This window comes from Echiichthys vipera, assembly GCF_963691815.1.
Source record: "Echiichthys vipera genome assembly, chromosome: 22".
Taxonomy (NCBI): domain Eukaryota; kingdom Metazoa; phylum Chordata; class Actinopteri; order Perciformes; family Trachinidae; genus Echiichthys; species Echiichthys vipera.
Window position 1 is genome coordinate 21,922,011 of NC_139847.1, and position 14,303 is coordinate 21,936,313.

General features: G+C 40.4%; 1 protein-coding gene across 2 annotated transcripts in view; it reads right to left on the reverse strand.

Annotated features, from left to right (window-relative positions):
* The window catches only part of camk2d1 (calcium/calmodulin-dependent protein kinase (CaM kinase) II delta 1), a gene marked incomplete at its 3' end in the record, with an annotated part of 134,940 nt that overhangs the window by 15,608 nt on the left and 105,029 nt on the right, over positions 1-14,303 (reverse strand). The window contains exons 12-15 of one of the 2 annotated variants that reach the window (XM_083937192.1): positions 14,205-14,247; positions 12,202-12,242; positions 5,793-5,852; positions 2,233-2,281 (exon numbers count right to left, since the gene is read on the reverse strand). In XM_083937192.1, coding sequence (XP_083793318.1) covers positions 2,233-2,281; positions 5,793-5,852; positions 12,202-12,242; positions 14,205-14,247 — 193 coding nt within the window. The remainder of the gene's footprint in view (positions 1-2,232; positions 2,282-5,792; positions 5,853-12,201; positions 12,243-14,204; positions 14,248-14,303) is intronic. The other variant, XM_083937193.1, reaches the window with a different exon arrangement.

Here is a 14,303-nt window from a genome sequence, read left to right on the forward strand (position 1 = left end):
CTCATTATCTACTTTGGAAACAAATGCAAACAGTGAGTTACATTCAAGAAAAAGGAAATACCAGTTGCCCTCATTGCAATTCCTGCACTTTCATCTTCCCACTTCCTGCCACAGACAGTCTCTCCACAAAGAGACTACTGCTGAAATCACAAAAAAGTCAAGATTAAAAGCCTATGCTAATTAGATTTCTAAGCCTCTTTATAGTCTGAGGATCTGATGGGGCCGCAAATGCATGACAGATAAATAGCCGTATTATTGTATGAGGATACAAGTAAAAGGATAACAGCGAAAAGACACAATAAGAAAAAATGTCTAAATACCTACTACTGAACTCTATCAGAAGTAGAAACTTGTGAAGCAAGTTCCACTGAATATGGCTAAAATCCCATCATCCATTATAAAGGGCAGTGTACCGTGTGCATGCACACACACACACACACACACACACACACACACACACACACACACACACACACACATACACACACACACACACACACACACACACACACACACACACACACACACACACACACACACACACACACACACACACACACACACACACACACACACACACACACACACACACACACACACACACACACACACACACACACAATACGAATAACAGGAGTAAGTACTCAGTTCATAAAAATAAATGTTATTACATTTGAGGAAATACGGGTAATATTTTCATATTTGTTGATAGAAAGGTGGCTGAAAGATGACAGACTGATGGTAGAAAGATGCAGTGAGTGTGAGTGTGTAAGAGAGAGAAAGATCATTTAACCTCAGGTGGACAAAGCATTGGCTGTTTGTTTTCTTTCACAGAGCTAAACTAAAACGACCGGATATTAAGGTCAGAGAAAGGGATTGTTGTCATAGTTCTGCATTACCTGCTGATTCAGTGAGGTAGGAATAAATGTGTGGGGATGTCACCTCTGGTCACTGAGTGGGCCCCTTTACCCATTTCTCCTCCAGTAAACTGGACAAACATTCCCTAACTCTTTGATTTTATCCATATAACGACCTAATATATATGTCTGCCTGACTAACATTAGCCACTGCAGGAGGCTTCCAGGCTGGTTAACGTAAAATAAGTGAAATCAGGACAGATTACAGCAGGATTTGTATTTACCGCCAGTCAATGCCAGCAGTTTGTTTTTTACCAGTATGGGGCGTGGCCTCATGTTTTGCTCTCTTCTATTGGAGCTCATTAACTATGCCCAGAAAATCCCGGATCACCAATCAAATCACACTGTTCTGTTATGGAAGGCTGTAACCGATGATGACAGTGACGCAACTTCATAGTAGCCCCTTCGAAAGCTCACTTGGTAGAGAGGAGGACTGAAGAGTAAAAAGGAAACAACAAAGATTGCTGTGGGTGACAAACAGGGTTTGATTGAGACGGCTTTGGCCTTGACTCTAAATGACTTTGACTTAGCTTTTTCTTTGAAAAATTACCAAAAGATGGCACTCAAATTTTTTGTTTGCAAGAAAGATGTATTCGCTGTTTTGCCGACTGGATACAGCAAAAGTTTAATTTACCACTTAGCCCCGCTGGTCACTAAACGCACATACGTCATCTTGTTCATTGCTATAATTGGTCTTAGTGCTATCCAACTGCATGCAGTGTGACTTTGAACTATATGCATTGGTGCCACCTCTTGAGTTGGGAAGGTCTATTGATAGCTCACAAACCCACATCTATTCAGATAAGCGATCAATCAGCGAGATCAGAGCGATCTCGTGTTTAGCTAACCTCAGCATGTGTTGCTAATTGCGTACAGCTAAAAGTTTACTCTAGGAGGAAGTCGAGTTTGTGAACTTATCAACAATCTGCATACAGTACAATGTATCCTGCGTGTGGCTGTATGCACCGGACTGTGGCCCCTGTACCTTGACGGTTTGGCACAAATACACAAACTGTTACAGTCCTACCTGACACAGTAATCAGTTTCATGTGAGTTTGTTGACCAAAATATATTTGTGTTCAACAGGGTGCTGTCCAACATGTTGCTGTGATAAACATGGTTAGCCTAGACCTATATAAGAGAAGAATAATGTAATCCAGTGCACCCAAAGAAGGAAAAGAGAGGTGACCTAAAACTGTGAGGAAAAAACTCCAAAATGTAGCACAAGTTTAGAGGAAAGAGTTTTAATGAGGCTCCTGGGTGTCGACCTGCTAACAGAAGGGTTGTTTGCATTTGTTAGTCTGAACCTCCCTACCTCTCACATCCTCGTCCTCGATGGTAGTGTTGGCACTCTCACTGGACTCCTGTGAAATGACAAATAAGAGACAGATGAGTAAAACTGGCCTGGTCTGAAAGCACAAACAAGCTGAGGACAGACGTTTGAGCTCAGCTGAGCAGTATTGTCCCTTCACAACAGGTTTTTCCATCATCCTTTGCTTCACCATCCTAAATTGACGTACTTTTGACACTAACTCAGAGTGAACCGGATCATGGTGAGAGGAAGATATGCTCTGATAATAGAGGAACTGACTTTGGGTTCGTTTGTGGTAGAATCTTTTATCAGTGTCAACATACTTGTGACATGACTCTCTTAACTCCCCTTTATAATAATATTATTATTGTTTGATGTTACTTAAGATCATCTTTTTTGTTGGAGAGAGTATAGCTGGAGGTTTGATACGAAATGAGAGAGAGAAAGAGTGGTCGACATGCAGCAAAGGGCCACTGGTCGGAATCAAACCTGGGCTGCTACGGTAAGAACTTTTAGCCTCTGTATATGGGGCGCCTGCTCTAACCACTGAGATAATGCAGGTTTATTAACCATGTGGGTGTTATTTTTGTCATTTTAGCTATCATTTCATATCATCACTAAGGATAAAGTACAGAAAGAAATGGTGACATTGCTACTCTATGAAATCTGATGGGGTTAGAAACTTGGGAAGTCAGATTATCAAATTGGTTGTACACAAGCCAGCAGTTTAGCTAGAGAATCTAAACCACTGGTTACAGCTTGTTGTAAAAGACTGTATATAAGACACCATCCAGTATTTAAGAAGAAAAAATATATAGATTTGCCTGAAAATTAAAACCTATTTTACAGCAGAAATGTTTTTTTTTCTTTCTTTAGTATCTCTTCAATCATCTCACAATCCCTCAGATTTATCTAGCTACTCCTTGGTTGACCTCAACCAATCAGCAACCTCCAGGTCTGAGACATGAAAATACTGACGTACCAAAAACAGCAGTTCTGGCATTAAGTGGCCGCTTAAAACACACCTATTTTAACTATATTAAAATTCTTCATTATTAAGAATGTGGCTTGTTTGAGTGACATGTGGCTACAGGGCACAGGAGGCTAACATCAGCTGCTAGCTGTCTGCTCTGCAACCATGGGGGAATTAATGCTCCCCGACTTCTCCCTGGCGAAAAATTCTAGCTGGCTTGTTGGCCTAGATTGTTAACTTATTATTGGAGCTTCTACCTAGGCTCTTTATTCACTCCACCTCTGCTCCACTATTTTTAGATTAGCCAAGAGCAGACAGATGAGCAAATTATTTTGCCTTCATTTTCCTTCCAAATAAGTCTGGCAAACTGTCGGAGTGCTTGTGTTTTTTTAACTATTCTTTAGATATGTCAACATTTTTTAACAGTAGGAGTAGTACTAAACTTAATTCAATCATCCTTTATATGGATACTGCATATTACCTATAAAACATCCATATCTCATAATTTGGTTAAATTAGGACTATGTTATGTTGAATGATACGTCACTTGTACAATGATCCTGTCATTGCTTGTGGATGAACACAAAAACACAAAAAAAATACTGCATTGGTAAGTGATGAGTTGGGCAAACAGCTGCACACTCCCTCATATGATACTCCACAACATACTATGTACTAGAACACATACTGCATGGTACACTATGAGCTGCAAGACCAAAACCACTGCACAAAGCAAAAGATACAAGCATGCACATTTCCACATTTTCATCTGATGGACTATACATGATAATGTAGATCCATACATCTGCACAGACATGGCAGATGGACTCCAGGTTCTGAAAAACTTTGGTATCCATGGTATTGCATTGTAATTATTGCATTTTGTTACATAACTATAAAACTCAAACTTACAATGAATAATATATGACAGTGACGGTTTAAAAACTGGCATGTGAGATGACACAAACTAATTTTTATGTTCAGAATCTACAAGTATCCACAATAATAAGTAATACACACGTTTTACACATAGATGATAGATGTTAAGTCAAAGAATTACATGCAACAGTTGACATTAACATGCAATATTTCAGAGGAATCTCATAGTCCAAGTTTCACTAACATCCAGTTGCACACAGATGTCATCAGAAGCATCATAAGGCTTTACTCTGAATGGAGCACACATCAACAGTAAACTACCGCTTCAGACAGCATCTGATCAGCTGTATACCTTGTTTCCATCAGCTGGGTTGTGGATAACAGTGGTTTGAGGCTCCTGATTTCAGAGGACCAACAGTAGGAAGAGTAGTTTGGGCAGAACGAAAGTGAGTTAGGAAGAACGTTTGGCAGGAAAGTATTTTGCAAGAAAGGAAAAGAAAAAGCTAAAATGGTGAAGGAGGTATGGGAATTGACATAATTGCTATTTAGGGGAACGCAAGACTGTACTAAAAACAGAATCACTGCGACATACTGCAGCACTACTATACACATGGGATGTTACAGCAATGCAAGTAATGTCAAGTCTTTCACCCAACACTGACGAAAACATGAGAATAACAGACATTAACGGACTTTTTTGCTTTTCTGGCAAACAGCCATAAAATACAATATTTTTTTCAACAGCTAAAACATTTACGTGAATATGTGTTTGATCAATCACACACACCTTAAAGTGTAATTGTGGCGCAAAATTATCCCATGGTCTCAAATTAGCCATCGAGACGTTTTTTTTTTCGTCAGTCGCTAACTGGCTGTTAGCGACTGTCTAAGTCGCTAACAAGCCAGTCTTGGCTAACACCGATTAGCTCAGGGCATTAGGGTGAACGCATTAAAACTGCTTTTTAACCACTATTACTGCTCAAAATAACACCAAACCTCTGCAGTAGCTGATTAATCAATATATATATATATATATATATATATATATATATATGCTATTGGGTTAACCTGTAAAACGGAAATGCAAAAATGAAATGTATTTTAATCAAAAATATGCCATTATCAAGATAATATTCTGCTGTGTGTGACGCCAAAAACATACAAAAGTTTAAAAAGCAAATCCCTTTTGGGTTCTGAGTCAGTTTTGGATGAAGCAAGTACGGTGTGGTGTTTCTTGTTCTCATTAGCAACAATGATCCCATGGGTAAATTTCAGAGCTGTTTCGGACACCAAACAGATGGAAATAACGTGACATCTCAGAAATGAAACATTACATAGACCTACTGTATAATATCTTTGATTTTATTAAAAATGGGTATTTACAGTGGTAATAAATAGTTCCTGGGAAAGTTGCTCCCCCAACTACACAAATCTGAAAATCAACCTGATAGCAAACTGGTATTGTTTCGAGTTTCATCAAATCAGCTTGAAACCTGTGGCAACAGTAAATTAGCCACAGTTGACATGTAACTGCCCTAGTGTTGCCATTACAGCCATCATCAACAACAAAGGAAAATGTAGCCCATGTACAGCAGTGTGGCAATGCAATAAAGCAATCCAGAAGTGCATGTGAACAGCTCATGTTACAAAACCAGAAAGACGGACAGACAGGCATGCAAACATGCAGGCAGCAGGCAGGGAAAAAGTGTACCAGAGAAGGAGTGGGGACAGGCTCTTTGGGACTGCTGACCACATTGGCCTTGTTGTTGATCTGGAGAGACAGAGTGGACAGACATGTAGACAGACGGGACAGGGCCGAAGTGACAAGACTTAGTATTCAAACAGTCCCTCTTCAAGCAGCTGCTGTGGAAGGAAAAGTGAAATGGTGTGTTCAAGAGTTGCTATCAGGAATGGCGAGTGTCTGGGAGTCTGTAAACATCAAATATGTGTGACCCATCCAAAAGGGAACGCTCCAGCTTCAGCTTTTAGTTTCATCAGGGTCATTTAAGGCCCAACAGCATACCATAAAAACATTGAGAAAGAAGAGTTGATAACCAGATTCGAGCATTCTCATCAGAGGCCTAATCTGTTTTTAGAGCTAGCTAAAGAGAGACAGACGGTCTGGAGTAAAACAAATGACCCGGTTACTCTGTCCAGTGATTAATTAGGTACAATCTGAACTGACTCTCTTACTTATTGCATAAGTACTGCCTTCTGCATGTACCACAGTCAAATCAGATTATGGTATTATGTTTTCGGGTTGCCATATCCTGTCTGAGATATAACTCTGATAAGATACCTGAGATCATACAGTGTTCTTCAAGATATTGATGCTTCTATCTTTGCACAAGAAATCACATCGAATTTCAAATTTGATTGAATGGGTTTACAGTGATCAACGCAAACAATCATGATAGAAAGTTGAGGGGATAATATACAGTTAAGCTGCTATGCTAACCAGGCTCCTAAAGCTCCTAAATGGATAGCAAGCCGATAACCTAGTGCCGTTTCTGAGGCCTAGTCCACACAAACGCGGTGTGTTATTCTAATTCTATAGTGCTATAAAAAGATGTCAGCTTTTTTATTTTACCTCTAACTCTAATGTACAAGGAATAGTGGAGGATTTCATGTCATCTATTTGATGCACGCCCTCTCAAAATGGCTGTAGCCTCTGCTGTGTCAGAGGAAAAGCAGCAGGTGTGGGAGAAGGACTTTCGGGCGGCACCAAGGTGCTTCTGGATAACCATTCGACATCTCAGGAGGGGAAAACAGGCAACCGTCCAAGCTGTTTAAAGTAAGGACGGGATGCTGGTGACCTCAACCGATGAGGTAATCGGGCGGTGGAAGGAGCACTTTGAGGAACTCCTTAATCCGACTAACACGCCGTTTTTTGTAGAGGAAGAGCTGGAGGCTGATGGGAAATCATTGTCAATATCTCTGGCGGAGGTCACTGAGGTAGTCAAAAAACTCCACAGTGGCAAAGCCCCAGGGATTGATGAGATTCGTCAAGAAATGTTGAAAGCTTTGGGTTTGGAGGGGCTGTCTTGGTTGCCACGTCTCTTCAACATTGCCTGGAAGTCTGGGACAGTGCCAAGGGAGTGGCAGACCGGGGTGGTGGTTCCTCTGTTTAAAAAGGGGGACCAGAGGGTGTGTGCCAATTACAGGGGTATCACACTACTCAGCCTCCTTGGTAGAGTCTACTCCAAGGTGCTAGAAAGGAGGGTCCGTCCTATAGTCGAACCTCAGATTGAACAGGAACAATGCAGATTACATCCTGGACGTGGAACAACGGACCAGCTCTTCACTCTCGCAAGGATTTTGGAGGGGGCCTGGGAGTTTGCCCATCCAGTCTACATGTGTTTTGTGGATCTGGAGAAGGCATATGACCGGGTCCCTCGGAAGATACTGTGGGAGGTGCTTCGGGAGTATGGGGTGAGTGGGTCACTTCTGTTGGCCATCCAATCTCTGTACACCTAAAGTGAGAGCTGTGTCCGGATCCTCGGCGGTAAGTCGGATTTGTTCCCGGTGGGGGTTGGCCTCCGCCAGGGGTGCGCTTTGTCACCAATCCTGTTTGTGATTTTCATGGACAGGATATCGAGGCGTAGTCGTGGTGGAGAGGGGTTGCAGTTCGGTGGGCTGAGGTTCTCGTCTCTGCTTTTTGCAGATGACGTGGTACTGATGGCACCTTCAGCACTCACTGGATCGGTTCGCAGCCGAGTGTGAAATGGCTGGGATGAGGATCAGCACCTCTAAATCTGAGGCCATGGCTCTCAGCAGGTGCTTACTCCAAGTAGGGAATGAGTCCTTACCCCAAGTGAAGGGGTTCAAGTACCTCGGGATCATGTTAACGAGTGAGGGGACGATGAAGTGTGAGGTTTGCCGGAGAATCGGAGCAGTGGGGCCGGTGTTGCAGTCGCTCTACTGCACCGTTGTGACGAAAAGAGAGCTGAGCTGGAAGGCAAAGTTCTCGATCTACCGGTCAATCTTCGTTCCTACCCTCACCTATGGTCATGACAGCTGGGTCATGACCGAAAGATTCAGATTCAGATTCAGTCAGGAACAGGTTTGGTTTGTGAATCGGGGTCTGAACTGGCCTCCCGCACTGGCTCTAATAATATGGTGCCATTCAGGCAAGCAAGCCTACACTTACAAGGTACAGGCACTGGCACAGGTATGTCTCAAGCATCAGCACACAAGTATCTCCATATTAAAACCATTAAGGTACTCTGAGAATGACACAGAAGCTGCAAGAAGAACTTGTTTTAAAATCTCAATTAATTTATGCTTTGAGTTGAGCTGTTATAAAAGCTAGATGGTGTTATTCCTTGTTTTGGTAAAAGCTTCATATAAAAGCTTTATATTTAAACTGACATTTTGGCACTGACAAAAAAAACTTTTTGAAAGTTATTACATTCATATCTTCTGTATTTGCATTGATGGAAATCTAATTAAAGCCTTTTCTGTGATCTACTCAACATCAATGTGAGCACAGTGACTTTTACTGTATTGTAATGTATTACTATGGCTTTTCAGTTCCCTAGCACCTGGTACTAGAGAGAATGTCTTCCATTTTTTAATTTATTTAATTTATTAAAGTTAGAATCCCTAAGATTTCTATCTAGTTCATTGTCTGTTAAGTTCCTATCTATCAAAGAGTGAGTTCAAACAATGGTGATTGATCATATGACCAACTAATGAAAGCACCTGCTGCCTCTTTGCTGAGAAACACCATCTGAGTGTCTGTGGTGACTTTATCGTGCTAAAATCAAATGTGATGCAGTTAAGTGAAGCTTTTTACATCAGTCAGCAGCGGTTGCTCTGTGAGGTGGAGCTTGTCACTGCCGATTATGCTGCGTTTCATTAGCGGAAAATCAGTAAATGTGCAGTGAAACGGAACGTTTCAATCCAGCTCGCTGTTGTGTGTCTGACTGGTGCAGTAACATGTAATTTCTGCTGACTTACAATGGAGGATCAACAGACATATGGGCCACGTGAAGGCATCACGCCACATCGCAGAGGTGAGAGTTGCCAGTCTACTGACGTCATACAGTCCAAACTGTTCAGTAGTGATATCCAAATGAGGCTTCATGAACCATTTTCAGTCCATAAGATGGAGCTCTCTGTTCAACAAAGGGTTGAAAACAGAATGAATTACCATTCACTGAGCCCTTTCCTTTAAATCAAGAGCTCCATCTAGAGAGCTCAACAAATGTTTCATGAAGCATCATTTGGACATTACTACTGTTCAGTTTCCAAAGGAACTCTGGGAGATGAGATCCGAGAGGCTCACCTGCAGTTAAATCTTACCGCCAAAGTGTCTAGAAACAACAGAAACAACATATCACAAATCTTCCGGATTATGACTTTAAGTTACTTTTTTTCAGAAGTTTTCAAATTTAAATACCTGAAATAAATAAAATAAGGCTATATGAACAGTATCACACTGTTACACAGTAGGTATTCTGGAAGTGGAGCTATCCTTCTCCTTATAGGATCTGTTCACTCAACCAGTGCCTCCCCAGCCTTAAGCAGTCTCATGGAACATTGCGGTGGAATTTAAATACTAGGGGTTTTCTACTGCTAACTACCCACTGCAGGCGTCAGTCTGGCTGACAGGCAGCAACAAGCTCAGTCAGGCCTACCCTCAAATGTTCCGTCATCGCCCGTCTTCCTTTTCTGCATTGAGAAGTCGCAACACACACACACACACACACACACACACACATACAATATCACCCATACATTTTTTTAGGCTAAGTGTCTTTAGTATTACTTGAAACAACACAGGTGTGATCAGAACCCATCTTCAGTCGTTATTTTTCACATTTTTCAATATTAAATTGCTCATTAAGAGCTGTGATGGAACACTGCCCAGGTGTAATGTACATGCAGGTAGTTAGCATGAGAAGTAATCATAGTGATTGAATAATGATGTATACGGTGAACACAGAGGAGCATTTAGCAGCTAGGGTCGGATATTTTTCTCAGGAGTTGTTGGAGACCAAAACAGAGCTTAAGGGAGCGAGAATATTAGTCTTACATTCATCAGATGGAGATAAACATTACTTGAAATCATTACCGGTGTTGCATCATGATCTGTGGATCTGTAAGTTATAATCTAACCAAAAAAGCTCTCAGGCTGTCTGCCATTTTATTTTGGGAGTTGTTGAGTGCTAATGAACAAAAAAATTGATGAATGCAGCTTTAAATAACAGCATTAAATCTTGCATCTTAGCATTCCTTTAGTTCCCTGACTTTTTTGCCCTCAGACATACTTTGCATTATCTGGTGCAATGTCCTTAAATAACGTTAAAGTCATTAAATCTGAATATATACACTGGAGATCAAAATTAGTGAACAAATTATGAATACTTGATTTATTCTGAAATACTTTTATCTTTTATTGTTCAGAATTTGATAGAATATCCGCTGTGGCTATACCACTGCTGTACTAGCATTTTTTAAATAACCAAGGGACAAAACCTTTATTTAGTGAAAAAAACATCAAAATTAGAGAACAATTTCAGACACCACCCAGTCTTCAGTCAAGAGACTGAAGAAGAATGGACACAGATCAAACCAGAGCAGTGTGAGAAACTAGTGATGTCCTTTGGGCGCAGATGTGCTGAAGTCATTAAAAGCTGTGGCCTCTACACTTCCTGTTCATTTTAATCCTATAGAAGAAAACATTATTGAAATCTTCTCTTTTGACACAATGGTTACTCTTCTCTCATTTTGATCACTGTTTTTTCACAAAATAAAGGTTTTGTGCCTTGGTTATCTAAAAAAAAAAAAAACATACATCATCTAATACAAACATCTAATTATGATCTCCAGTGTACTGTATATATCTGAAGAGTTTTATTTTTAGAAGGATTTTCTAGAACACAAATACTCGATTGAAAATTGTTGACATTTAGGACAGTTGTTTATCTACATAGAACCACCAGGTAATCGGAAACATATGCTAAGGTTTTTTTTTTTTTTTTTAGCTTTAAACCAGTTCCACAACAAGTACCAATTTTATCAGTAAATATTGCACAGAAATGTATTAAATATTATCAATGCTTACACACCTGTGAAAAATTTGCGAGAAAAATATTCAGATGGGGCCTGTGGAAATAAGTTTGACCAATGAAATCATGCGATCTGCCAACCAAAAAATAAGCAAGTTAATACATACATGATAGGCTATATAATTTAATGAATTGGACCTGCCCTGAACCTAACTCCACATATACAACCTCAACCTCTTTATGAGCCACCATTGTTGGCTCTTGTGGCGTCTCACAGGATGATGATTGGCCAGCTCACTTTGAATCTGAACACAAACGCATTACTTGAAATTACTACTGATGGAGAAGAAGATGGATTTTTGTGTGACGTGAACTGGTGATTTTCGCATGATCTTGTGTTATGAGTTGAAGTAACCTTTTAGGGGGGAAAAAAAACCTTTAAGAGATGAAAGCATTGGGTAAGCAAGAGTAACAGACAAGAGTCTGGCTCATCAACATCCTAAACAAGGGTGAAATTTAATGACATATTTGGAAACGTGCACACGCACACACACACGCACACACACACACACACACACACACACACACACACACACACACACACACACACACACACACACACACACACACACACACACACACACACACACACACACACACACACACACACACACACACACACACACACACACACACACACACACACACACACACACACACACGCACGCACGCACGCACGCACACACACACACAGAGATTCCTTGGTGGTGTCAAAGGATGATTTCTCATTATATAACAGCTTAGTGGAGAATAGCAGAGAGATACGCCTATCTGCCACCCTTGAATAATAATTTAATCATCACTTATTACTTTCCAACAGTTTCCTCAGTTCAGACATCCTGATTTTACCAGAGCAGTAGTGATGCTTGAGTTCATTGACAACAATGTAACAGTATTGAAATAAAAGCACTTAAACATGAGCTGAAACCTGCTGAGATGTGGTGTGATATATAGTACCATAGCATAAAAAACTTAGTTAAAGGAATCTCAAGATTTCTGTACAAATTAAAACAGTGTGAAGAGGGAAAGGGAAGCTAAACTTACTTTAATGCCATCCGCTTTTTTGTTCAGCAGGCTCTTGGCTGCTGTTGAGAAAAAGATAACAATGCAAGGAAATCAGTGGCCAGCTGAAATTAACACTTACACGCACATAAACACACATGCGCTATGTCTATTAAAAGCTCAGCAATTACTACCTCAACCTCAAAGTAGACCCTGTTAGAACTGGAAAATTGCAAATTAAGTCAGGAGATGGAATAAAACTCAGTGAATCATTAGCCTGGAACATGCAATTAGATCCATTTGACAAGACTGTAGGAGACTGTGTACAGCAGTGAGCAGTCAGAGCACAGGAGCAGTGTCCAGGAGTCTGAGCTGTTTAGCATCTCTTTCTTTGCCAAGCTGTTGCCTTTTTCATCTCAAAAATGATACACAAACACCTAGAATTTGTGTGGACTGAGCAAAAAAGCATTTTTCTTTGTCTTTTGGTGGCCAATGAAGACCACTTGCTTTTCAGTTAACATGCAAAGACAGTGTGTGACATAAATAGATGATTGGAAGTGGCAGGAAGGGCATCCGCTAAGATATTGAGGGCTTTTTATTAGCGGGAGTGATTTGTTGAGACATGAATGTTTAGTAACTGACAGAGGCTTTCTATTGGCATGAAATATCTCTTAGCAGCCATATTGAAGGAACATTCTTTGAGGAAAATTTTAATAAAGGAAATATACTGTAATATCCAGTCAGGTGAAAACAGTCGGAAACAGGCTGTATATGATTAATAATTCAGTGTTTTTTCAATGTCTTTTGCTAATATCTAGCCATATTAGTCTCGGACCACTCAGTTAATTTTCATTTTCCAAGGGATGCTATCAACAGGGCAGACTAAATACCTCTTGATGCAATTGGATAGACCTAGAAGGAATCATAGCAATGAAACATGACACAAAACCAAGCAGAGCAACGAAACATAACTTACAACCAAGCATAGCAACGAAACATGAACTACAACCAAGCATAGCAACGGAACATGACCTACAACCAAGCATAGCAACGAAACATGACCTACAAACAAGCAGAGCAAGGAAACATGACCTACAACCAAACAGAGCAACGAAACATGACCTACAACCAAACAGAGCAAAGAAACATGATCTACAATGAATCAAAGCAACAAAACATGACCTACTACCAAGCAGAGCAACGAAACATGACCTACAACCAATCAGAGCCATCAAACGTGACCTAAGGCAGTACATTGTAATTTGTGATTTTAATGCTCTATCAATTGAAATATGTAAATGTAGCTTATATTCAGAAAATGTACAGATTAGGGCTCATATTCCTAAAACTCATTGTCAGATACCATGCCAACAGAGGCTAAATAGCACAAACTACCATACATCACACCGAGTGTGCTTTTATAGAATCACTACCTTCTGATCATTTAATATTTAGCAAGCAATTAAAACAATTTAAAATATAAAACATTTTCTTCTCCTCCAATATGGCCACTAATGGATGTCAGCTTACAGACATGGCATGACTCAGTACTAAACCTCGCAGAGCTCTTACCTTACACGAGTTACCACACAAGAGGCAGAGGGAGGAAAAACAAAATTAAACGCTAAGGTCACTGTCATAAACCAACTGACGGTTCAGAAAATAAAATTAATGTGAATAAAACAAATGTAATCTTGACTGTCATTTGTCATTAATAAAACATTAGTAATGTTGGTCTACCCTTTAAAGGGACGGGACTGCATCGATCTGTGTGGTCATTTAGTCGCAATGATATAAACTGAAAAAGGACAAGTGGAGCTTATTGTCAAAGGACAGCAAAACTGAAGAAATCAGCTGTATGAGTGGTATTTAAAACTAGTTTTAAATCAATACCTAAAGAGTCACAGTCAAGGAGGTGACAAGGTCAAAACTGCCAGCAGTAATGTTGTGTTTCAGCCTAGAGGGTCCACATGTAGTCCTGGCTTGTTTGTAAGGGATCAGGATTTCCAGCAGGACTAGAATCTATCTTCATTGGTTAATCCTACCTGAGAAGTTGCGAGTGGCCAGCATAGTAGTCAGGATAGCACCCTAGGGAGGGAGAGACAAGGACACTGAGAGGGAGAAACTTCTACATTTACATTGGC